The sequence below is a fragment of the Sorex araneus genome, chromosome 6, assembly GCF_027595985.1.
Source record: "Sorex araneus isolate mSorAra2 chromosome 6, mSorAra2.pri, whole genome shotgun sequence".
Classification (NCBI taxonomy): Eukaryota; Metazoa; Chordata; class Mammalia; order Eulipotyphla; family Soricidae; genus Sorex; species Sorex araneus.
In genome coordinates, this window is record NC_073307.1 from 56,708,905 (window position 1) to 56,729,118 (window position 20,214).

General features: G+C 52.3%; 1 protein-coding gene across 2 annotated transcripts in view; it reads left to right on the top strand.

Annotated features, from left to right (window-relative positions):
- GABRA5 (gamma-aminobutyric acid type A receptor subunit alpha5) overlaps positions 1–20,214 on the top strand; it is a 71,699-nt gene that overhangs the window by 16,458 nt on the left and 35,027 nt on the right. For both annotated transcript variants that reach the window (XM_055141725.1, XM_004617563.2), the window contains exons 3-5: positions 5,578–5,720; positions 7,322–7,386; positions 7,462–7,682. In XM_055141725.1, coding sequence (XP_054997700.1) covers positions 5,578–5,720; positions 7,322–7,386; positions 7,462–7,682 — 429 coding nt within the window. The remainder of the gene's footprint in view (positions 1–5,577; positions 5,721–7,321; positions 7,387–7,461; positions 7,683–20,214) is intronic.

A 20,214-nucleotide genomic window follows, 5' to 3' on the forward strand; every position in this document is an offset into this window, starting at 1 on the left:
TTATCCAGTTGACCCCCTTTGACCCAGGTCACTGACTTCCCACCCCCTTTGTAACCATCAATCTCTTTGTTTTCAAGAATTTGCGTTTGATTCTGTTCACTCATTTGCTACTTTTAAAATATACATATTCTAAGAGCCTGGATCAGTGGTGGAATTCTAAAACATATATAGTGAAAGGGATGGGGAGAGAGCTCAAAGGTCTAGAACATGCTCTGCACACGAGAGGCATTGTTTGATCATGCATGGCTCCCTGAGCCCCCCCAGGAGTGAAGCTGAATACTGAGATGGGAAATGGCCCCAGGGCCCCTCTCCAAATTAATATTTAAAATATATGTTGCATGTAGATGACATCACAGAGAATTTACCATTCTCCATATTATGTATTACAATACTTTTTTGGGCTGGAGCGATAGCACAGCAGTTAGGCTTTCGCCTTTCACGTGGCCAACCCATGTTCGACTCCTCCATCCTTCTCGGAGAGCCCGGCAAGCTACTGAGAGTATGGAGCCCGCACGGCAGAGCCTGGAAAGCTACCCGTGCATATTGGATATGCCAAAAACAGTAACAAAAAGTCTCTCAATGAGAGACATTACTGGTGCCCGCTCAAAAAGTACTCGTTTGGGGGGCTGGGAGTGTCACACCAAGCAATGCTAAAAAGACACACCTGGAGATGCTGAGGGTCTATGGCCATACCTGGATATAGGGGGGGTCTATGGCCACACCTGGAGATGGGGGGGTCTATGGCCACATCCGGAGATGGGGGTGTATGGCTATACCTGGAGATGGAGGCTCTATGACCACTACTGGAGATGGGGGTCTATGGCAATACCTGGAGATGGGGAAGTCTATGGCCACACCTGGAGATGAGGGGGTGGTCTATGACCACACCTGGAGATGGGGGGGTGGAGGGTCTATGGCAACTCCTGGAGATGCTTACTGCATATAGAAGAGCCGTGGAGGCTTGACCCACTGCTGGCCTGCAGCTTTCAGCAAGGTCTTTAGACGATCTCTGGCCCATTCAATATTTCCCGGTGTATCCACACTGTTGCAAATTGTGGACTAATTGTGTCAACAGACCACATTATTATCTTTTCATCTGTTCCTGGACACTCAGGTTGTGCTGCCTTGGCAATTATAAATAATGCCCCAAGGGGTTCCGGGAATAGTCCAGGGCTTAGGGGGCAGACTTTGCACCAGCCTGGCTGCATTCCCACACCCTAGCACTGTGGCCCTGCCTCAGGCAGCTCAGGGCCAGTTCTCAGGCTCTTCACGGAATTGCAGCGGAGTGGGCCTGAATAGCCCCCAGAGCAGAGCTTGGAAGACACCTCCAAACCCTGAATCTAGGAGTGCAGATGCAGTCTTGACTAGGCGTTTTTGTGGGATTTTTTGTGTTGTCCTTTTGATTTGGGTGGCCACACCAGTGCTCAGAGCTGACTCCTGGTTCTACACTCACATCACTGCTGGTAGGCTCAGGGACCACCTGGGGTGCCAGGGATGGAAGCTGGGTCTGCTGCATGCCAGGCAAAGGCCCTCCCGCCTGTGCTCGAGCCCCGGCCCCCAAGTGTTTTTTTTATTCTTTCAATAAATTCTCTGCCATGGGGCTCTGAATTATGGGATAGTTACATTCGTGATCCGTTGAGGGCTGCTCAGTTTTACATGTTACACTTCCACTAACCGTCCCTGGGGCACCCTTTCTCCGCACCTCACTTCACTTGTCTCTCCTTATTGTCTGAATCACGTTTTCTGTGTGAGCTGCTTACTTCTGAAGCTCACACCTCCCAATCATAGGAAGCCACAAACTACTTTCCCAGTGTCTCTGCACCCCTATCTTCTTCTGGGGGCCTCTACCCATGTTTCAGTGGAGCTGTGTGTTTTTGTGGGGTTGTGTGAGGTCTCTGTTTGGGGAGGAGGGTTCCCAAGCAATGCTCAGGGATCAATGGATTCTGGCAGTAGCACTCAATCTGAGCACAAGAAGCTGCCTGGGGACCACCCAGACAGTACGTGGGGGGTCTCCAGGGCCATAGTCATGTGGTGCTTGGGCTCATGCCCAGGGCCCGACACTTGCACCGCTTGCATGCAACCACCTCCGTGACCTGGAGGCTCTTTATATATGGCGGATCAGTCGCCTGTGTTTGATGGATAGTTTGCGATGTCTCCTCTCACGGAGTTAGTCACCTTTTCATTCTGATGATGGTTTCTTTGGTAGTCTAGAAGTCTTCTAGCTTGATGTAGTCCCACTTCTTCGTTTTGTTCTTTCTGGAGTGGTGGACAAGGAGCAAACCCACGGTTCATGTGTGCAAGGCGTGACCTCACCACAGAGATGCCTCCCAGGCCTTGGTTCTATTTTAGGGGTAGGGTGCTGGGCCACACTTGGGGATGCCCAGGACTGACTCCTGGCTTTGTGCTCAAGGATGACTGCTGGTGGTTTTCAGGAGACCATACGGGGTGCCTGGGATCAAATCTGTGTCAGCTGCATGCAGGATGAGCACCCTACTTCTGTACTGCAGCACCAGGCCAAGGGTTTTGTTTTTTATTTCAATTTCCCTTTGGTTCCTTGAGTGATAGGACCCTATTGCCCATGTCCCCTGGGGAGAGCTTGTGATCAGCTTGTTCTTCAAGCCTGTGTGCCCTTGAGCACAGATCTCGTTTGCTTGGACTCTGTGTCTAAGCTCGCCTGGTTCCACTTTGAAGAAGCCCGAGTTCTCTCTGTCTCTCTCCTCACCTCTTTCTCGATAAGTTCCCATAAAAACTATCTTCCTTCACAAGAAAAAGGCTACAATAACCTATTCATGTTTTCTTCTATGTATTTTATGGTTTTAGAGCCAGATTCAAGTTTCCATCCATCTTGAAATTTATTTGTGTGCACTATAAGGAAGTGATCTGGTTCACATATTGTGCTTGTGGGGTTCATCTTCCCCAACACTATTAAAGAGATAATCTCGTGTCCTTTCTCTGCTCTTTCTTCCTTTGTTGTAAATTAGTTGTCTCTAAAGATGTGAGGCTGGGTGGGGCAGGAGCGATGGGACAGTGGGGAGGGCGCTGGCCTTGCATGCTGCTGATTCAGGTTTGATCCCAGCATCCCTGACCCCCACCAGGAATGATTCCTGAATGCAGAGCCATGAGTAACCCCTGAGTCTGGTGTGGGTTACACCCCAGACGTGACCCCCAAACCAAAAAACTAAAATGAAGATGTGATCTTATTTGGGGACTCTTGGTTCATTCCATCCACTTGTGTGTCTTTTAACCTGACACCAGGCTGTTCTGGTTACTGTAGCTTTGTGATGTCGTTTAGGGAAGGCAGGGGCCACACCTTTTGTTCACTTGTTTGTTTCAAAACTGCTTTGAGTATTCTTGGTCTTTTGTAGTACAGATATTAGGGTTTGGGGTTTCTATTTCTGTGGACAATGATTTGGTTGGGTAAGAAAGCCATTTTAACAATGCTCTCATTCTTCCTGCCCATTCGCAGACATATCTGGAAATACTAAGTTGGCATAAAAGAGTTTGTGTCTGTGCCCCGCCCCCAAGAAGTCTGAATTGTTAGCTGCTGAGCGTGTCTATTGTGTGCATTTTAATGGTGATGTGAAAATTAGATGAAGAACTCGGTAGTGTCTCATTCAGAAGCTCTGGGCCAGTAAGGTATCGATCTGCTCAGAGGCAACGATGCCAAGGCCTGATTTTCAAGAACTGGGTCTGCAGCCTCGCACACGCAGGCTTGCAGCTCCGGAGGCAGAGCTGGCTGGGAGCCAGGCGCCACAGGGGAAGTTCTGCACATTCCCTGCCCTAACACTGCCCCCGGGGCTCACCCCTGCCCCGGAGTGAACAAATTGTCCTTGAAGCCTTAAGTGGATGCTGTAGTCCATGCACTGATGGGTTTGAACTCGTTTTTTTTTTTTTTTTTTTTTTTTTTTTATGCCTGGGTGTGTTGGTGCCCTGCTTTCTGGAAACTTCTCCACTAGCCCAACCTGCTCTGGGCAGTTTCCTTCTGCCCTTGACCTGGGACGACTGGAGGGTGACCTGCAGGGAGGAAACCACAACTTTTCTCCTGTTTCCTGGAAGGAACCTCGCCTGCTTCTTCCTTCTGCTCTTCTTGGGGGCTCTGTTGTGGTGTAATCTGTGGGGTTCACCTTCCTCTGACCCCCCACCCGGGCTGATCTGAGCAGTAAAGCAGTCCAGACCATGCGGGGCGCGCCTCAGGTCAGATGCAGCACCTGCACACCGGCAGGGCTGCCCGGAGCCAGAGAGTCTCAGGGTCTGGCGCGTGTCTGTCCCGGAATATTGCGATCTTGGCACCAGGCTCAGAGCACAGCCTGCCAGCTGCGGCTGGGCTGAGTCCTGGCATCTCGGCCCTTTGGGATCTGGTTTGGGGGCCACATAGTGCTCAGGGCTCCCTCCTGGCAGTTCTCAGGGCTCTCTCCTGGTGGTGCTCAGGGCTTCCTCCTGGTGGTGCTCAGGACTCCCTCCTGGCGGTGCTCAGGGCTTCCTCCTGGTGGTGCTCAGGACTCCCTCCTGGCGGTGCTCAGGGCTTACCCCTGGCGGTGCTCATTCTGCAGTGCTGGGGTTTGTGCCTGGGACCTCCCATACACAGAGCCTGTGCTTCAGCTCACCGAGGGGTCTCTGCAGGCCAGGCTTGCTGCTCTCTTTCGGGTCAATGTTTAAAGTGCCCAGTCCACCCCCGTTGGCCACTCAGGCGAGTCTCATAGCAGGAATGTCATTTTTCTGCGTTGGAACCACACGTCTTCCAGCCCCTGTGAGAGATTGTTACACCACTTTGTCTATGTTAGTGGATCCCAAACGCATTGAATCTCTGGCCGGAGAGGCAGCACCGCGGGTGGGGTGCTTGCCTTGAACGCCCCATACCGGGTTCCATTCCTGCCACTGCATATTATTTCCTGAGCAGCATGGGGAGTGATCCCTGAGCACAGAGCCAGAAATAACCTCCCACCCATCCCCCTTTCAGAAAAAAAAGTTCCTCATTACCCCCACCCCAAGATCTGCCTTCTTTAAGCAAAAGAAAAAAGTACCCACTTGATCTGGAGCAATAGTATTATAGGTTGGGCACTTGGCTTGGATGCAACTGACCCGGGTTCAGCTCCCGGCATCCCATAGGGTCCCTTGGACTCCACCCGGAGTGATCCCCATGCAGAGAGTCAGGAGTAAGTCCTGAGCACATATAGATGTGGAAAACAAAACCAGAAAGCAAAAGTACGTGCAATGGAACCTAAGGCTACTTCTGCACCCCTCGCCCCAGTCCATTGACCCACTGTCCACTCTGGCTGGGGGTAGTATCCACAATCTGAGAAACAGGGTCTGTTCTCTGCACTAGGGCAGCTAAGCTTTGTAAGGACCTGCAGCAATCACCTAGCTGTCCCCCAGCCTCCAGAATCATGCTCAGGTAGATGCTCTGAACCCGCCTCGTATCCAGAGAGGCACAGGGTGGGGCGGAGCTGTCCAGGTCACCTGCCGACACCCCCTTGGCCAGTCCTGTGGAGGCCCCTGCGTGGACTGTGAGGGGCAGGAAGCTCTGCACGAGGCACGCACTCACGAGCAAACGCTTTCTGTCTTTTTTCGCGTGAAAAGCTCCTCGCAAGTGCCAGCTGGCTCGGTGAGTGATGAGACTAATGACAACATCACCGTCTTCACACGGATCCTGGACGGTCTCCTGGATGGCTACGACAGCAGACTGCGCCCGGGGCTCCGAGGAGAGGCGCCAGGGCTCCAAGGTGAGGCTCCAGGGTGCTTGGGGGGGTCCCTTTGGGTGTCTCCTGTGTATGCTCCAGCCCCCCTGCCGCCCCTCCAAGCCCACATGCCCCTGGAGCTCTGAGTGGGGCCCTGCAAACTCTTTGCCCTGATAATCCCCTTCTCAGCTCCAATGCGCTCCAGGAGCGGCTGGCCATGAGCCTCCGGGAAGCGGGGACAGGCTGAGTGAGGGAAGGATTTTCCCTCCTGTTCCCTCTCTCTGTGCAAGTCCTTGTCAGAAGCCCCAGTTTCGCTCAACCCTTCCTTGCAGCCTCCTCTATGGTTCCATTTTCCACCAGGGCACAGGTCACAGTGGCCACTTTGGAGATGATAGAAATTCATAGGCAGTTTGGGCTGGAGGGATAGTCAGTGGGGAGGTCACTTGCCTTGTACACAGCCAACCTGGGCTTCGATCCCTGGAGCCCAGATGGTCCCCAGAGCCCCGCCAGGAGAGATCCCCATGCAGAGCCAGGAACAAACCCTGAGCACTGCTGGATTTGCCCCCGGTGCAGAAAAAAAAATCATGAAAGGCAAATGGGCTCTTAGGGAAGGCAGGGGCAGCTTCATTTGTGACCTTTGTAGGCAGGGGACACCCCAGACTCTGGACAGTGTCTACGGGGGTCCTTGAACTTGCTCTCGCAGGAGAGAGGTGCCATCTTCAGCCAAGCCACTCTTTAAGGGGCAAGGGAGCTCCACGCTGCCACTTGTGTTTGCAGTGGGGTGACTCACTCGAGTGAATCCTGTCTCACTCAGGACTGTGTGACCCGTGTATCTGGCCAGCAGCTCCTGTCCCTTTGAGCAGACCACCAAGGGGCAGAGCATTGAGAAATCCCAGGAGTGGGGCAGAGAGATAGCACAACCGGGAGAGTGCTGGCCTTGCACGTGGCCGACTCGGGTTCGATCCCTGGCATCCCATATGGCCCCTGAGCCCCCCAGGAGTAATTCCTGAGTGCAGAGCAAGGGATAACCCCTGAACATTGCCGGTGTGACCCAACACTCCCCAGCCCCCGCCTAAATAAATCTGGGAACTGCCCTAGGCTGTTCCTGGGGAGTGGGTAGAGGAAGGGTCTCTGCCCAGCCCCCAGCGCTCGTGTGCTTGCCCACAAGTACCTGAGGCAGGTGAGTGCTAGTCCGCTGCTACACCTGGGCTGTGTGCGCTGTTGAGGGTCTCCATGCAGGAGCCATGGAGGAGGATGGAGGGCCTGCCCACGGGTGTCACTACCACTCTGACTGCCTAGGGGAAGCAGCAGCGCCAGGGCAGACAGGTGGAGGCCTTGCCCGGCCCAGCAGGACCCTTGCTCACAGTCCCTGTAGCGCACTGTGGGGAGAAGTCCTGGGTGGGGTGGCCCACCTGGAATCCATCTGTTTTTGAGTTTCACCTATGGGGGAGCAAGAACAGGGTGGGGAGGGGCTGCTGGATGCTCTGGCACATCCCAGGACCCCCTGAGATCCACGACTCTGTCTGTGACTGTCCCCAGGGGCAGGAGGATGGAGGGAGGCACGTGGCTGGGGGCAGAGCAGGGGGCATCCCGGGGCACGTGGTGGGTTGTCCCCACTGCCCAGGAGCCCATGTTTGTTTCTGAAGAAATCACCCAGGTGAGGACGGACATCTACGTCACCAGCTTCGGGCCCGTGTCGGATACAGAGATGGTAGGTGCCCCGCTGCCCCTCCCTCCCTGCCTGCCCCCAGCCTCCCGGGCCCCCACTCACGGCCCTCTGCTCTAGGAATACACCATCGACGTGTTCTTCCGGCAAAGCTGGAAGGACGAGCGGCTGCGCTTCAAGGGCCCCATGCAGCGGCTGCCGCTCAACAACCTGCTGGCCAGCAAGATCTGGACCCCCGACACCTTCTTCCACAACGGCAAGAAGTCCATCGCACATAACATGACAACGCCCAACAAGCTGCTGCGGCTGGAGGATGACGGCACGCTGCTCTACACCATGCGGTCAGCAGGGGCACTGGGCACGGGGATGGACACACTGCTCTATACTGTGTGGTCAGCAGGGGACACTGGACACGGGGATGAGCACGCTGCTCTACACCATGCGGTCAGCAGGGGACACTGGACACAGGGATGGGCACGCTGCTCTATACAGTGTGGTCAGCAGGGGGCGCTTGTGACATAGGATGAGCACACTGCTCTACAGCATGTGGTCAGCAGGGGGCGCTCGCGACATGGGATGGGCACGCTGCTCCACACCATGGGGGTGGGGACACTGGCCATGGGACACACAGTGAGGGCGATGGTGAGGTATAAGAAGCACAGGGGGACACTGTGTTCAGGACCCGTGGGGTGTGCTGGGAACACGCGACCTGGGTCTGATGGCACAAGGGACGTGGGGCACGCAGCGGGCACATGGGCGCACAGGGCCCCAGAGGGGTAGGGACACAGGGCACAGGGGTCAGGGGTCTCTGGGGATGGGCGGAGGGCTCGTGGGGAGCTGGAGGCTGGCAGGGGTCTCGGGTTCAGCAGTGACCGGGGCAGGAGGGGCAGGCTCGGCCCGGGAGGGGGAGAAGGCCGCTGCCCCGCTGGCCACAGCGCTGCTGCCGGGTGCAGGGTCCGGGGGAGCTGGCGGCGCTGCCTGCGGGCTACGACAGAAGTCACGGGGAAGGGGTGACGGGTCCCTGTCATCCACACAGCTGCTCTGAGTCCAGCAGCGGGAACTCTGTGTGTGCGGGGCCTGATGTCCCTGGGCCCCCGCACCTTGTCCTGCGCCTCGCTGCAGACATGGGAGGGCCGGGTCGCCCCTGGATTCCCTCCGAATCAAAGGCTCCTCTGGACCAGAAGGCTCGAGGCCACGAGACAAGGGGCCTCTGTTTGATTTAAAAAATAGGATTTCAAAGGAAACATCTAAGGAGACCCTGGGTGGAGCGCAGGCCCCACCCTCGGAAGGCTTTCTCAGCCAAGGCCTCCTGGGGTGGGGGTGGGGGGGGTCGCAAGCTGCTGCCGGGTTGGCTCCGAGCGCATCTCATTTAAAATGACCATCACTCGCTTTCTCTGCTCTGAATTATTTAGTGCATCTGAGTAGATCAATAGATTGACCGCTGAGGAAGGCGCCTTCATAGCTTTTCTGTCTGGTGGTAGGTCTAGGACCTCAGAACAATGCTGTGTGAGAGAGAGCAGGGAGAGGAGGGGAGCAGAGGGGGAGAGGAGTGGAAAAGGGGCGAAGAGAGAAGCAGAGGGGAGGGGAGGGGAGGGGAGGGGAGGGGAGGGGAGGGGAGGGGAGGGGAGGGGAGGGGAGGGGACTTGTCCCCTTAGTCACGAGCTGTGCTTCTCAGCCTGTCTCCAGTCCTGGGAAACAGAAGTGCAGAGTGGGGACCTCGACTGGACGTGGATGTCCTTCATAGCACGTGTGTGTTCTGATGGAGCCAGCAGTGAGAAGGGCCGAGGGTCGAGTGGACCGGTCACGTAGCACAGTGTCCTGCTCCCGCCCCCCACCCCCCGACACACACACATCCTGGGCTGGGGCGTGGTGCTGGGGACTGAAGCAGCGACTATGGTGAAGTCTCCCAGGCCCCTGGGCTCATCCACGTCCGAGTCTGTCCCACCTAACGTCGAACATGTGGAGGAATGTAAAAATTCCCACGCTTTCCAAGGAAGACGGCTTTTTAATCTGTGACTTTTAAAATGGGGTTTTAATGTTTGAACATAATCCTGGCTGGTCTTGATTGTTTTTAAAATTTACTTATTTTTATTAAGACCCCGTGATTTACAAAGTGATTCGTGGTTGGGTTTCGGCATGCAGTGTTCTAGCACCCCCCGATTAGGGAACACGGGCACAGGTGTGACCGGTATGACGTTGGTGTGCAAAGTCACTGCACCACTCCCGCCGCCCCAGCTCTTAGGTGTGCATAGCCCTTCAGCACATCTCCTGAGCTGTATCCTTCATTTCTTTGTGCAGTGGGGAGGCACCCGCGGGACTGACTGAGGTACCGCCATAGTGCTGGGGGCTGACTCTGAGTCTCCGCCTGTGAACCTGTGCTCTACCCTTTGAACCATCTCCCCGGCTGCATCTTTAACTTCTTGTTCAGATGTTGGACCCAGTTAAGATGACAACCTACATATAGTGAACAAACTAGCCAACGTCCCCTGATGTCTGCCACTTTGGAGGCAGATGTCTGTAAATCTTTCTGAGAGAATAATCCCGAGTCCCCCGAGTGGCTCTGGAGAGAATTGTCCACAGGATGCTGGAGGGACGGAAACTTCCCGCTGGTTTATGGAGTGATTTCAAGCAGGTGCCCAGGGTCAGCACAGTGGAATTCCGACGGATGAGGAGATTCCCCAAATGTTTGGGGCTAAGTGGCAGATGCCTCTATTTCTTCCAGGCCCCGAGGGGTTGCTTGGAGGAAACCCACCATCGATGGGTTGTCTGCTGACAAGAGACAAGAGCCATTTATGAGGCAGGGAGATGGCTCAGAGGGAGGAGCAAACGCTTTGTGTGCAGCCGGCTCCTCCCTGCACCCCGTGGATTCCCCAAAGTACCACTTCTAGTGGGACCCAAAAAACAAAAATTAAACAAGCAAATAATCACTCCCTTGCTCAGTCAGAACCTTAGAACTGCAGAGAAGAGGTGACTCCTGGCTCTGCACTCAAGGATCTCTCCTGGTGGTGCTGGGGGACCGGATGGATGCTGAGGTCCAACCCCAGGACAACACCCTGCCCTATGTCCCTGTCCTATGACTCCAGTCCCTACTTTGGGGGAATTTCCACTTTAATTCTTTGTCCATTTTTAAAGTTTGTGTTTGTTAAAGAGCTTTGGGGCCACACCCAGCTGTGCTCAGGGTTTACTCCTGACTCTGCGCTCGGGCATCATTAATAGACAGACAGGGAGGGATCAGATGGGGTGCCCTGGGGTGGGGTCACTGCTTTACCTCTTTGGAAACTGGAAGGTGCCATTCCCAGCATGGCCACCGGAGGGCAGCCGACTCCCAATCTCGCCTGGATGTGAATGCAGGTCTGCAGCAGACACTGCAGTGACTGCTCATACGTGCCGTGCCTTTCAGGTGCACGAGTCTGTCTGTGCACGAACAGCTCGACGGACTTCTCGGGGGTCACAGGGATGCCTGCTGGGCTGAGCACAGGCTTTGCACGAGGGAGGCCAAGTTCCAGACCCGAGAGCACCCGGACCCCGAAGGCCGAGCTGGGAGGCGCCCCGACACCACCAGTAGTGGCCCCGGGACCAGGCAGTGTCTGTCATGATGTGTGGACTCTGGCTCTGCTGGCCGGCTTGAAGGTCACCCAGACCCTCCTGCAGGGATCCGAAGCTGATTGGAAATATGCTCAGAGGGCCACTGGGCCACAGCTCTGAGAGGCAGGGCGGCCGGACAACAGCTCGAAGGGACTTGCTGAGTTCGGTCCTAGGGGCTGTTTTGAATTGGACAAGGGTCCAGGCAAGCATGAGAACCGAGCCTTAGCCCTCTCTCTCCCCCACCTCTCCCTCTCCCTCTCTCCCTCTCCTTCACTCTCTCCTCTCTTTCTCCCTCTCCCTCTCTCTCTATCTTTCCCTCTCTCTCTTCCTCTCTCTACCTTCCTTCTTTGCTTTCCTTCATTTGGTTTTTCGTTTGTTTGTGGAGGGCCACACCCAACAGTGCTCAGGGCTTACTCCTGGCTCTGTGCTCAGGGATCACTTCTGAAGGGCTCAGGGACCATCTGGAGTAGCAGGGACTGAGCCCGGGCCGGCTGTCTGCAAGGCAAACATCCCTCGGCCCTGAGTGAGAAGTCTCTTGGCATCACTTCCCCAGTATCGAGGATGTGATTCAGTTTCTCCACTCTCCTCAGGAGTGGGAGTGAAAGGCTTCGAGGAGCTGAGAGTTTCCTTTTCATGCAGAGATTCGATCTTGGGTGGCGTCGGAAGTGAGAGAAGTGCCACCACCACCTCACAGTCCCCTGCTTGGGCTGTACACATTCTTGTTTGTTTGCTTTGGGGCCACACCGAGGTGCTCTTGCCTCTGTGCTCAGGGATCACTCCTGGGAGACTGTAAGGGAAGCTGGGAATTGAACCTGGGTGGTTGGCGGCTATGTGCAAGGAGAGCGCCCTCCCTCTGGGTTCCCGACCGGCCGCTGTTCTCTCTCCAGCACATGTCTCTCGCCACCTCTCTCCCTCCCTCCTTATTTCCCCAATAGACTTGTTCTACTTCAAAAACAAACTGTTAAGCCATGGGAAATAGCCAAGAATGATGATGAGAAACTCAGGAGAACTCTTGAGAATCTGCTGTGTATCCTGACTTGCATGTCTGGCACATGTGTGTTCACGTGTGTCCATCCGTGAGTACCCACACAGACTTTCCCAGCCCCCAGCACCACAACTTCCCAGAAAACTATTCTTCAAGAATATTTTTCGCTAAATGTTTTAGGGAGAACCACACCTGGCAATGCTTAGAACTTACATTTGTTATTTTAATTTTTTTAATTCATTATTTTTTTCATTGAATTACTGTGAGATACATTTACAAATTTGTTCATGGTTGGGTTTTGATCATACATTGTTCCCTTTGTCAGTGTACATTTCCTGCCACCAATGTCCCCAGTTTCTTTCCAGCTCTCCAGCAGTACTCTCTCTCTCTCTCTCTCTCTCACACTCGCTTTCCTGCTCTCTCTTTCATTTTGGTAATTATGATTTGTAGTATAGGTACTGGCAGGTCATCATATGCCTTTACCTCCTTTCAGCACTCAGTTCTTGTCCAGAGTGGTCATTTCTGACTATCGTTGTCATAGTGGCCAGTCCTAACTGCCTGGGGCAGTCTTCCAGCCATGGGCTGGTCCTCCCGACTTTGTTTCTACGGTCCCTGGGTATCAGTCTCATACTGTGTATTTTACACAGTTGAGGGCCATCAGTCTGTATCAGGACTTGCTCTGACGCTGAGCTCAGGGCTTACTCCTGGTGCTAGGGGACCCAATGGGGTGTAGGGCATTACACCCAGGTCCCCAGCATGCAGAGCCAGTACCTTACCTCATCTCTCGGGCCCCTGCAAGTATCTTTATAACTTAAAAACCAAAACCCGGAAAGCCTTTTCCCATCACCCAGCATTGCTCTGTCTGTCGCCCCTGTAGTTCCGCCAGGAGACGCTGCAATGAATCAGCTTCACCCGCACTCACGCCTGCTCCTCTGCCTGCCCCGCCATGGGCACGCACACAGCTATCAGACCCTTCAATAAAATCTCACAAATTGGCCGAGAGACATTTCCAAGTTATTCTCCAGGATAAACTGCACCTCGCCCCAGCTACCTTGTGGGAACAGAGATCACTCCCTTCCGTCCTCCCCAAACTTACGGGATAGATTCAGAGAAGGTCCAGCATGCCCCGGCCCCAGGGCTCCTGGCGGCATCTCACCTTCACCCTTCCCAACGGGGCTGAGTCTCCGAGTGCATCCAGGCTCCCAATCCCCACCACCTCCACCAGAGACACCATATCTCCCTGTGCTTTCCCAGCCCCCAATGCCGCAGCTTCTCAGTCCCCCACCCCCTGCTGTCACAGGACTCAGCTCTACACCCCTAAGCAGCTGAGTGCTTCCTGCTGGCTCCGGGCTCAGGGCTCACTATGCCAGTGCTCTGGGGACCCTGTGCAGTGCCAGGGTTTGGACCTGGGTTGGCCACCTGCAAGGCAAGTCTTATCCCCGCTGCACTGTCTTCCCAGACCTCAATGGGGGCTTCCTTCTCTGCTGGGGACTTTGGACACGCCTCCTTCCTTCCCTAAGCCCCGCAGAGCCCTGAAAAGTGGCTATTCAAACTCAGGAAGTGAATATACAGATGCCTGCATTCTACTCAGTCAACACTAGGTGGCGCCATGTGCCTAGCATTTGGAGGACAGGAGGCTGGAATTCTTGGATTCTCCCCCCTAACCCCCCCTCCCTCCCAGGAAAAGCAGTGGTTTTGTTGAGACTGTATGAAAAGAAGGTTGCCTCGCTCTGAAATGGTTCCCATGGGGAGCTGGCTCTCTGTGGAGGGGATGGGGGTTGGGGAAATCAACAGCAAGGTGGCTCCATGCAGTTACACCTGTGTGGTTCAGGAGGACATGCAGTTACATCTGTGTAGTTCACACCTATGTAGTTCAGGGGGGTGGGGAGGCAGGAAAAGTTCTGCAGTAAGTGCAGTGGCCATGGAGCTGCTCAGGTAGCCCCCGTTAGGCTGGCCAGGAAGTCCTCCCCTGTCTCCTAGGGAGAGAGCAAGGGCATCCTACCCACTTTCCCACTGTTCCACCAACAGTGCTCTGATGCCCAACCCTGGCCATGCCCTTGGTCTACACCATAGTCACCAGACTACATGGGCACCACATGGGCTTAAGGACTTTTGGGAGGGGGTAGTTGGAAGGGCTGGAGCACAGGCTTTGCATGCGGGAACCCTGGGTGCGACCCAGCACTACCTGGTCCCCGAGCACTGTCCTAAGGACTTCCCTGAGCCACACCGGGTTCAACAACAAAAGCAAAAGCCAATTAATTTCTTTTTACTTGACCGAACTTTATTATTATTGTTGTTGTTGTTGTTGTTATTTGTCTGGAGCGATAGCACAGCGGGTAGGGCATTTGCCTTGCATGTGGCCAACCCAGGTTTGATTTCTCCGCTCCTCTCCGAGAGCCCGGCAACCTACTGAGAGTACCCTACCCGCACGGCAGAGCCTGGCAAGCTACCCGTGGCGTATTCAATATGCCAAAAACAGTAACAAGTCTCACAATGGAGACGTTACTGGTGCCCGCTCGAGCAAATCGATGAGCAACGAGATGACAGTGATACAGTGATAATTATTATTTACTCTTATTGATTTTCTGTGATGTACCATGCTGCTAACAGTGGTTTCCCATACACATAACACTAACACTGCGCCCTCAGCAGTGTACCACTGCCCCTCCTTTTTGCCCGCCCCCCCTGCTCAGTTGTGGGGCTCAGTTCTTCGTGGTGTCACCTTTGGTCCTGGGCTCCCTCGTGCCGGACCTTAAATTCCTGGTATGAGAGAGATCATTCTGCTCTTTCTTACTCGCTGACAGCACTCGGCATGACGCCCTCGGGAAATTGCCACAGACTTCATGGTTTTGTTCTTTCTTAGAGCTGCATCACACACACAGACACACACACAAAGACACACACAAAGACACACACAGACACACAGACATGCACAGACACGCACACAGACATACACAGACACAGACAAGCACAGACACGCACAGACACACAGATACACAGACACACACACTGACATCACAGACACACACAGACACACACAGACAGACATGCACAGTCACACACAGACACCACCACCACCCCTTCTTGATCCACTCATTCCTGATTGGATTTGGGGTTGTTTCTGTGTCTCAGCCCTTGTCCTACTGTTTCTGGGTGGGCACCACTGGGTCACAGGGAGTTCGGTTCCTCCTAGGAACCCGGTGAGGGACGTGCTTCCATGCCAAGATGGCGGGGTTCTCAGTGGGTGTGCCAACACGTGGCGTCAGGAACCATAAATGCCCAGGTGCTTGCAAAGCCATTGAAAGAAGAGCTTTGTGCAAGGATGTCCTTATGGTGTGACTGCCTCGTCTTAGGACCGTGAGACTCGGACAGTCCCCCTAACCCCCACTCCTCAGGCGCGGCCCTTGCCCCCTTTCAGGGACCAACTGGAGAGGGTCAGTGAGCAAAGGGAGCCTCAGAGTGACAAGTTCCTCAGGCAGGCAAAGCAGGAGACTGGGTGTGTCCCTGCAGCTGGCAGCTCCTCTCAGAGCTGGGCCTCACGGCTCTGGGAGCCCTGGGTGCCCTAGCAGATCCAGACAAGCTGTGAGTCCCACATGTCTGTCTGTCCTTTCTCAACCAGACAGAAGGACTCTGCAGGTGTCCAAATGGTTTTCATGGGGCTTATTTGAGCAAGGGGCAAGGGGGCTCCCCAAGGCTGCTGAAGGGTCCCAGGAATCCCCCAGCCCTGGTCATTATCCCCCAACCGGGCTGACAGTGTGTGGCTTCCCTCTAGATTCTCTACTTAGTTTTGTTTTAGGGGCCACACTGGCAGTGCTCAGGGCTGATGCCTGGGTCTGCACTCAGGGATCACTGCAGGAGGCGATTGAACCCGGGTCGGCCTCGTGCAAGGCGAGACCCCTTCCCACTGTACTATCACTCCAGCCCCTCTACTGGGTTTTTTAAAAAAATACTTTCTATCTCTTTACTGATTTTCACTTTTAAAATCCTTGTGTTTAAATTTCCTTGTTTGGCTCATAGTTTTCCTTCACTCTTTGATATTTAAAGTTGACTTGCAGTGGTTTCAAGAGGCACCAAATATGTGCTTCTTCAAGGACAAATTTGTTTTTTCTTTTATGAATTTGTGAACTATTGTTTCTTATTTCTATGTAAGTTCCTTTTTATGTTTTGCTGGATCTAATGGTTATTGTGGCAAATCTGGAGGCTCCCTCTGTTGTTGCTTAACTTTATAAGTTGTGTGATTTCTTTGTTGAGCTTTCTGAACTAATTTTTAAAAGTTTATAGTATTTGTTCTGTGTCGCCATTCTCTTTACTTCAGTAGCCAGCTAGTGACTTGATAGAGAAGTTCCTTAACGATCTGAAACAAAATCCAAATATCAAGGAAATTTAGTCCACAGATAAGCTTTCTATGTTGGGATTTTTTTTTCTTTTTGCAGAACATGGAGGTTAGCTGGCGATAATAAATTAAGTTCTTCTGGAGCTGGAGCAATAATACAGAGGGGAAGGTGTTTCCCATGCACCATGCACCCGGGTTTGATCTCTGGCACCCCATATGATCCCTTGAGCCAGGAGTGACCCCTGAGTGCAGAGCCGGGAGTGAACCCTGAGCACAGGATGTGGTGTAATCCCTCCCTATTCCCCACCCCCCTAAATTAAGCAAGATCCACTCTTTGGCATGCACAACCTTCTGGAATCTTCAGAATATACAGGGCCTCTTGTCCCTTATTGATCTATGTGTCTCTTCTTCAGCTTCTCTTGTGAGATTTTCCCCGTGATTCATAGCTCACTTCTACCATCTTCATTTACATGGTTCCAACTACCTAGGAAAGACCTCCGCTCTGGAAGGCTTTGAAATAGACATCGAAAGCCTGTGAATTCTCCAGGGACCAAGACAGGTCAAACCGAATCACTTCCTTCTCACTTCCTTCGCATACAAGCTTTATTTTGCTCCCATCCCTAGGCTCTTGTACAGGACCATGGCCTGACATGTTTCAAGACTCAGCTGGGACTTGGACTAGAGTAAATGAACATACTATAGAAGGAGCTTGTGGAAATTTAGGGCCATTTTTTTTTTCATTAAGCATTTCCTGCATGTTGTACTTTATTTTAATTATATGAGAGTCTAGTTTTTTTCCCCCTTTCTTCTGGAGTCTGGAGGAATGGGCTTGCTCTTGCTCCTGGCTCTGTGCTCAGGGACCACCCCTGTGTGTGCTAACTGGGGTTGGCTGCATGCTGGACAAGCTTTGTCATTCCTGTTCTCTCTCCAGCTCCAATTTTAGAGACAATTTTCTTTAGATGCTGCCAACTTCTGCCAACTTATCTTTGCTCTTATGCATGAAGAGACCTTTTCAATTCCCCAATTCACCCTCTATGCTGGTCCCATCCTCTTTCTGAGCATTTCCAAGGCATCTGCTATTTTTCAGGCCTTTGATTTGTCTAAATGAGTTCAGAAAACTCACGAAGCAGATAACATTACCACCTAAAACAAGACAGCACTGGAGGAAGGAGGAGGAGATTTCCAGATCTACCAAATCTTGATATTGGCATGTCAGGAGTTAACATTGTAAAATAAGTTTCGGGGCTGGAGCGATAGCACAGTGGGTGGGGCATTTGCCTTACACGCGGCTGACCCAGGTTCGATTCCCAGCATCCCATATGGTCCCCTGAGCACCGCCAGGAGTAATTCCTGAGTGCAGAGCCAGGAGTAACCCCTGTACATCGCCGGGTGTGACCCAAAAAGCAAAATAAATAAATAAATAAATAAAATAAAATAAGTTTCATGATCCTTTATATGGTGATATTTGGGCTGAGGAATTTGGATTACTTATTTAGTTTTATTTATTTGGGTCCACACCTAGCAGTGCTCAGGGATTACTCCTGGCTCTGCACTCTTTTTTTTTCTTTTTAGCTTTTTGAGTCACACCCAGTGATGCACAAGAGTCATTCCTGGCTCTGCACTCAGGAATTATGCCTGACGGTGCTCAGGTGACCATATGGGATGCTGGGAATCGAACCTGGGTCAGCCATGTGCAAGGCAAATGCCCTACCCGCTGTGCTATCACTCCAGTTCGGCTCTGTGCTCTTGAATTAGTCCCAGTGGTGCTCAGGGAAGCATATGGGGTCCTGGGGATCAAATCCAGCTTGGCTGTGTGCAAGGCAGCACCCTCCCCTCTGTACTATCTCTCCAGCCCCCTAGTCTAAGGAATTTTGAATGACACAATGAGCATATCAAAATTTAACTGAGAATTGAATCTTAGTCCAGTTCATTATACTGTATTTCCTATCTGCTTTCTTTTGCAGGCAGAAATTCTTTTCCACGGATTGCCTTATGCTTTCTCATTAAAGAAATATTTTCATTTCTAGATGTGTCTTTGCATATCTGTGCTATTCCCTTTTTGCAGGTGTTTTTTATTTGGGGGGGCTATGTTTACTTTGCTACGTTTGATCTATTTAAAAGGTTCCTGCTTGGCATATGGATGCACATAAAAATTTAAACAAAATATTTCCATTCTCATATTACTCATGATGATGCCTTCTGAGAAACACAAGTATTGAGAAAAGAAATGGCCATATTGGTCAAAATAGATCAATAAAGTTTATGTCCCTTTCATATAGGGATTGTGTAAAGTGATCACACGTATGCATGGTCCGAGCATAAATAAGATTTCTGACATCTTCCTTCCAAGAGCTGAAGGGAAATGAGAATCCTAATAAATAAGCAGCAGCAAGCTTGGAGAGAATGCTTATCCCGGAATAACTCAGGCCATGGCGCTCACCTCCCTATTATACTGAAATATAAACAAGTGAACTAATTAGCCATGAAATGAATTATGAAATCCAGAGTTCAAATTTGAAGTTGTTGAATTTGGCTCCATTGCTAAAATGAAGGCTATGCATTATGTTAGCACAAAACAGATTTGTTTTGCTTTTGTTTTTGTTTGTTTGGGGGCCACACCTGGCCGTGTTCAGGGATTTCTCCTGGCTCAGTGCTTGGGGATCATTCCCGAGTGAGCTGGAGAACCATATGGGGTGCTGCCTGCAAGGCAGACTCCCTACCTGCTGTACTATCTCTCCAAACCCTCCGTACACCTTGCTTTTAAATGCTATTTATTTATTTTTATTGAATCACTGTGAGATACTCAATCACAAAGCTGTTCATGGTCAGGTTTCAGTCACACAGTATTCCAACACCCATCCCTCCACCAGTGTACATTTCCCACCACCAATGTCTCCAGTTTACCTCCCGGGTCCCCCTCCAGCCTTTATGACAGTCACTTTCCTTCTCTCTCTCTCTCTCTCTCTCTCTCTCTCTCTCTCTCTCTCTCAGCATTATGGTTTGCAATAGATACTGAAAGACTATCCTGTTTGTTCCTTTACCTATTTCAGCTTACGGTTCTTATCCAGAATGATTATTTCCAACTACCTTCATAGTTTTTAAAGCACAAAACCCTACATAGCATAACTCAAGTCTACACTAATAGTCTACACTAATAATCCTTTGAGTACAGACTCACTTGAACTTGTAGATCATATTCTGTGTTCTGCTCTGTCAAGCCTGCCCTTCGCTATATTCAGATCTGGTACTTCCCAGAAGCTCATTTCACTTGACTATCCTGGTGACTTGACTGTCTGTGCTCCCCGTGCTCCACTCCCATTTCTGCACTTCTCTGGGCTCCTGCTGAACTGGGTGTTTTGTATTTTCCTTGTCACAGGCAAACAGCCCCTCTGGGTATGGGTAGCACCATCAAGACACCCTCTGAATGTGGGTAGGACCATTGGTACAGTCTCTGAGTGTGTGTAGGACAATCAGTAGAGTGGTCTTTCTCCCTTCGGCTATAAGTGACCCAGGGCAATCACAGTGACCAGCTTCCAGCCCAGCAAATCTTCCTAACTCAGCAATGCTTACCGTCACAAAGGACAGTTTTCATATAAGTGTTCCAGCTCATATTGGGCTGGAAGGTGGGGTTTGGGCCAGCCCTGGTGGTTCTCAGAGGTTATTTCTGGCTCTGGACTCTGCAGTGGACCCTAGTGGTACTCAGGGAACAGGTCAGGATTCTGGAGGCCAAACCAGAGGTGGCTGAAGTGGCTCTGAGCAAGACGGGTGCCGCTCTCTCTCTCCTGACCTACAAGGTTCTTTCCTGCAAACATGATTTTCGAGGGTGCACAGGGCTGGGAAATGTCACAAACAAATGAGCCTTCTTTGCTCTGACAGTCGTCAGAGGCACTGCTTGTGCCTCACTTGTTTGTTCGGTTTCAGGGTCATACCTGGCAGTGCCCAGAGCTGACTCCTGGTTCTGTGCTCAGGG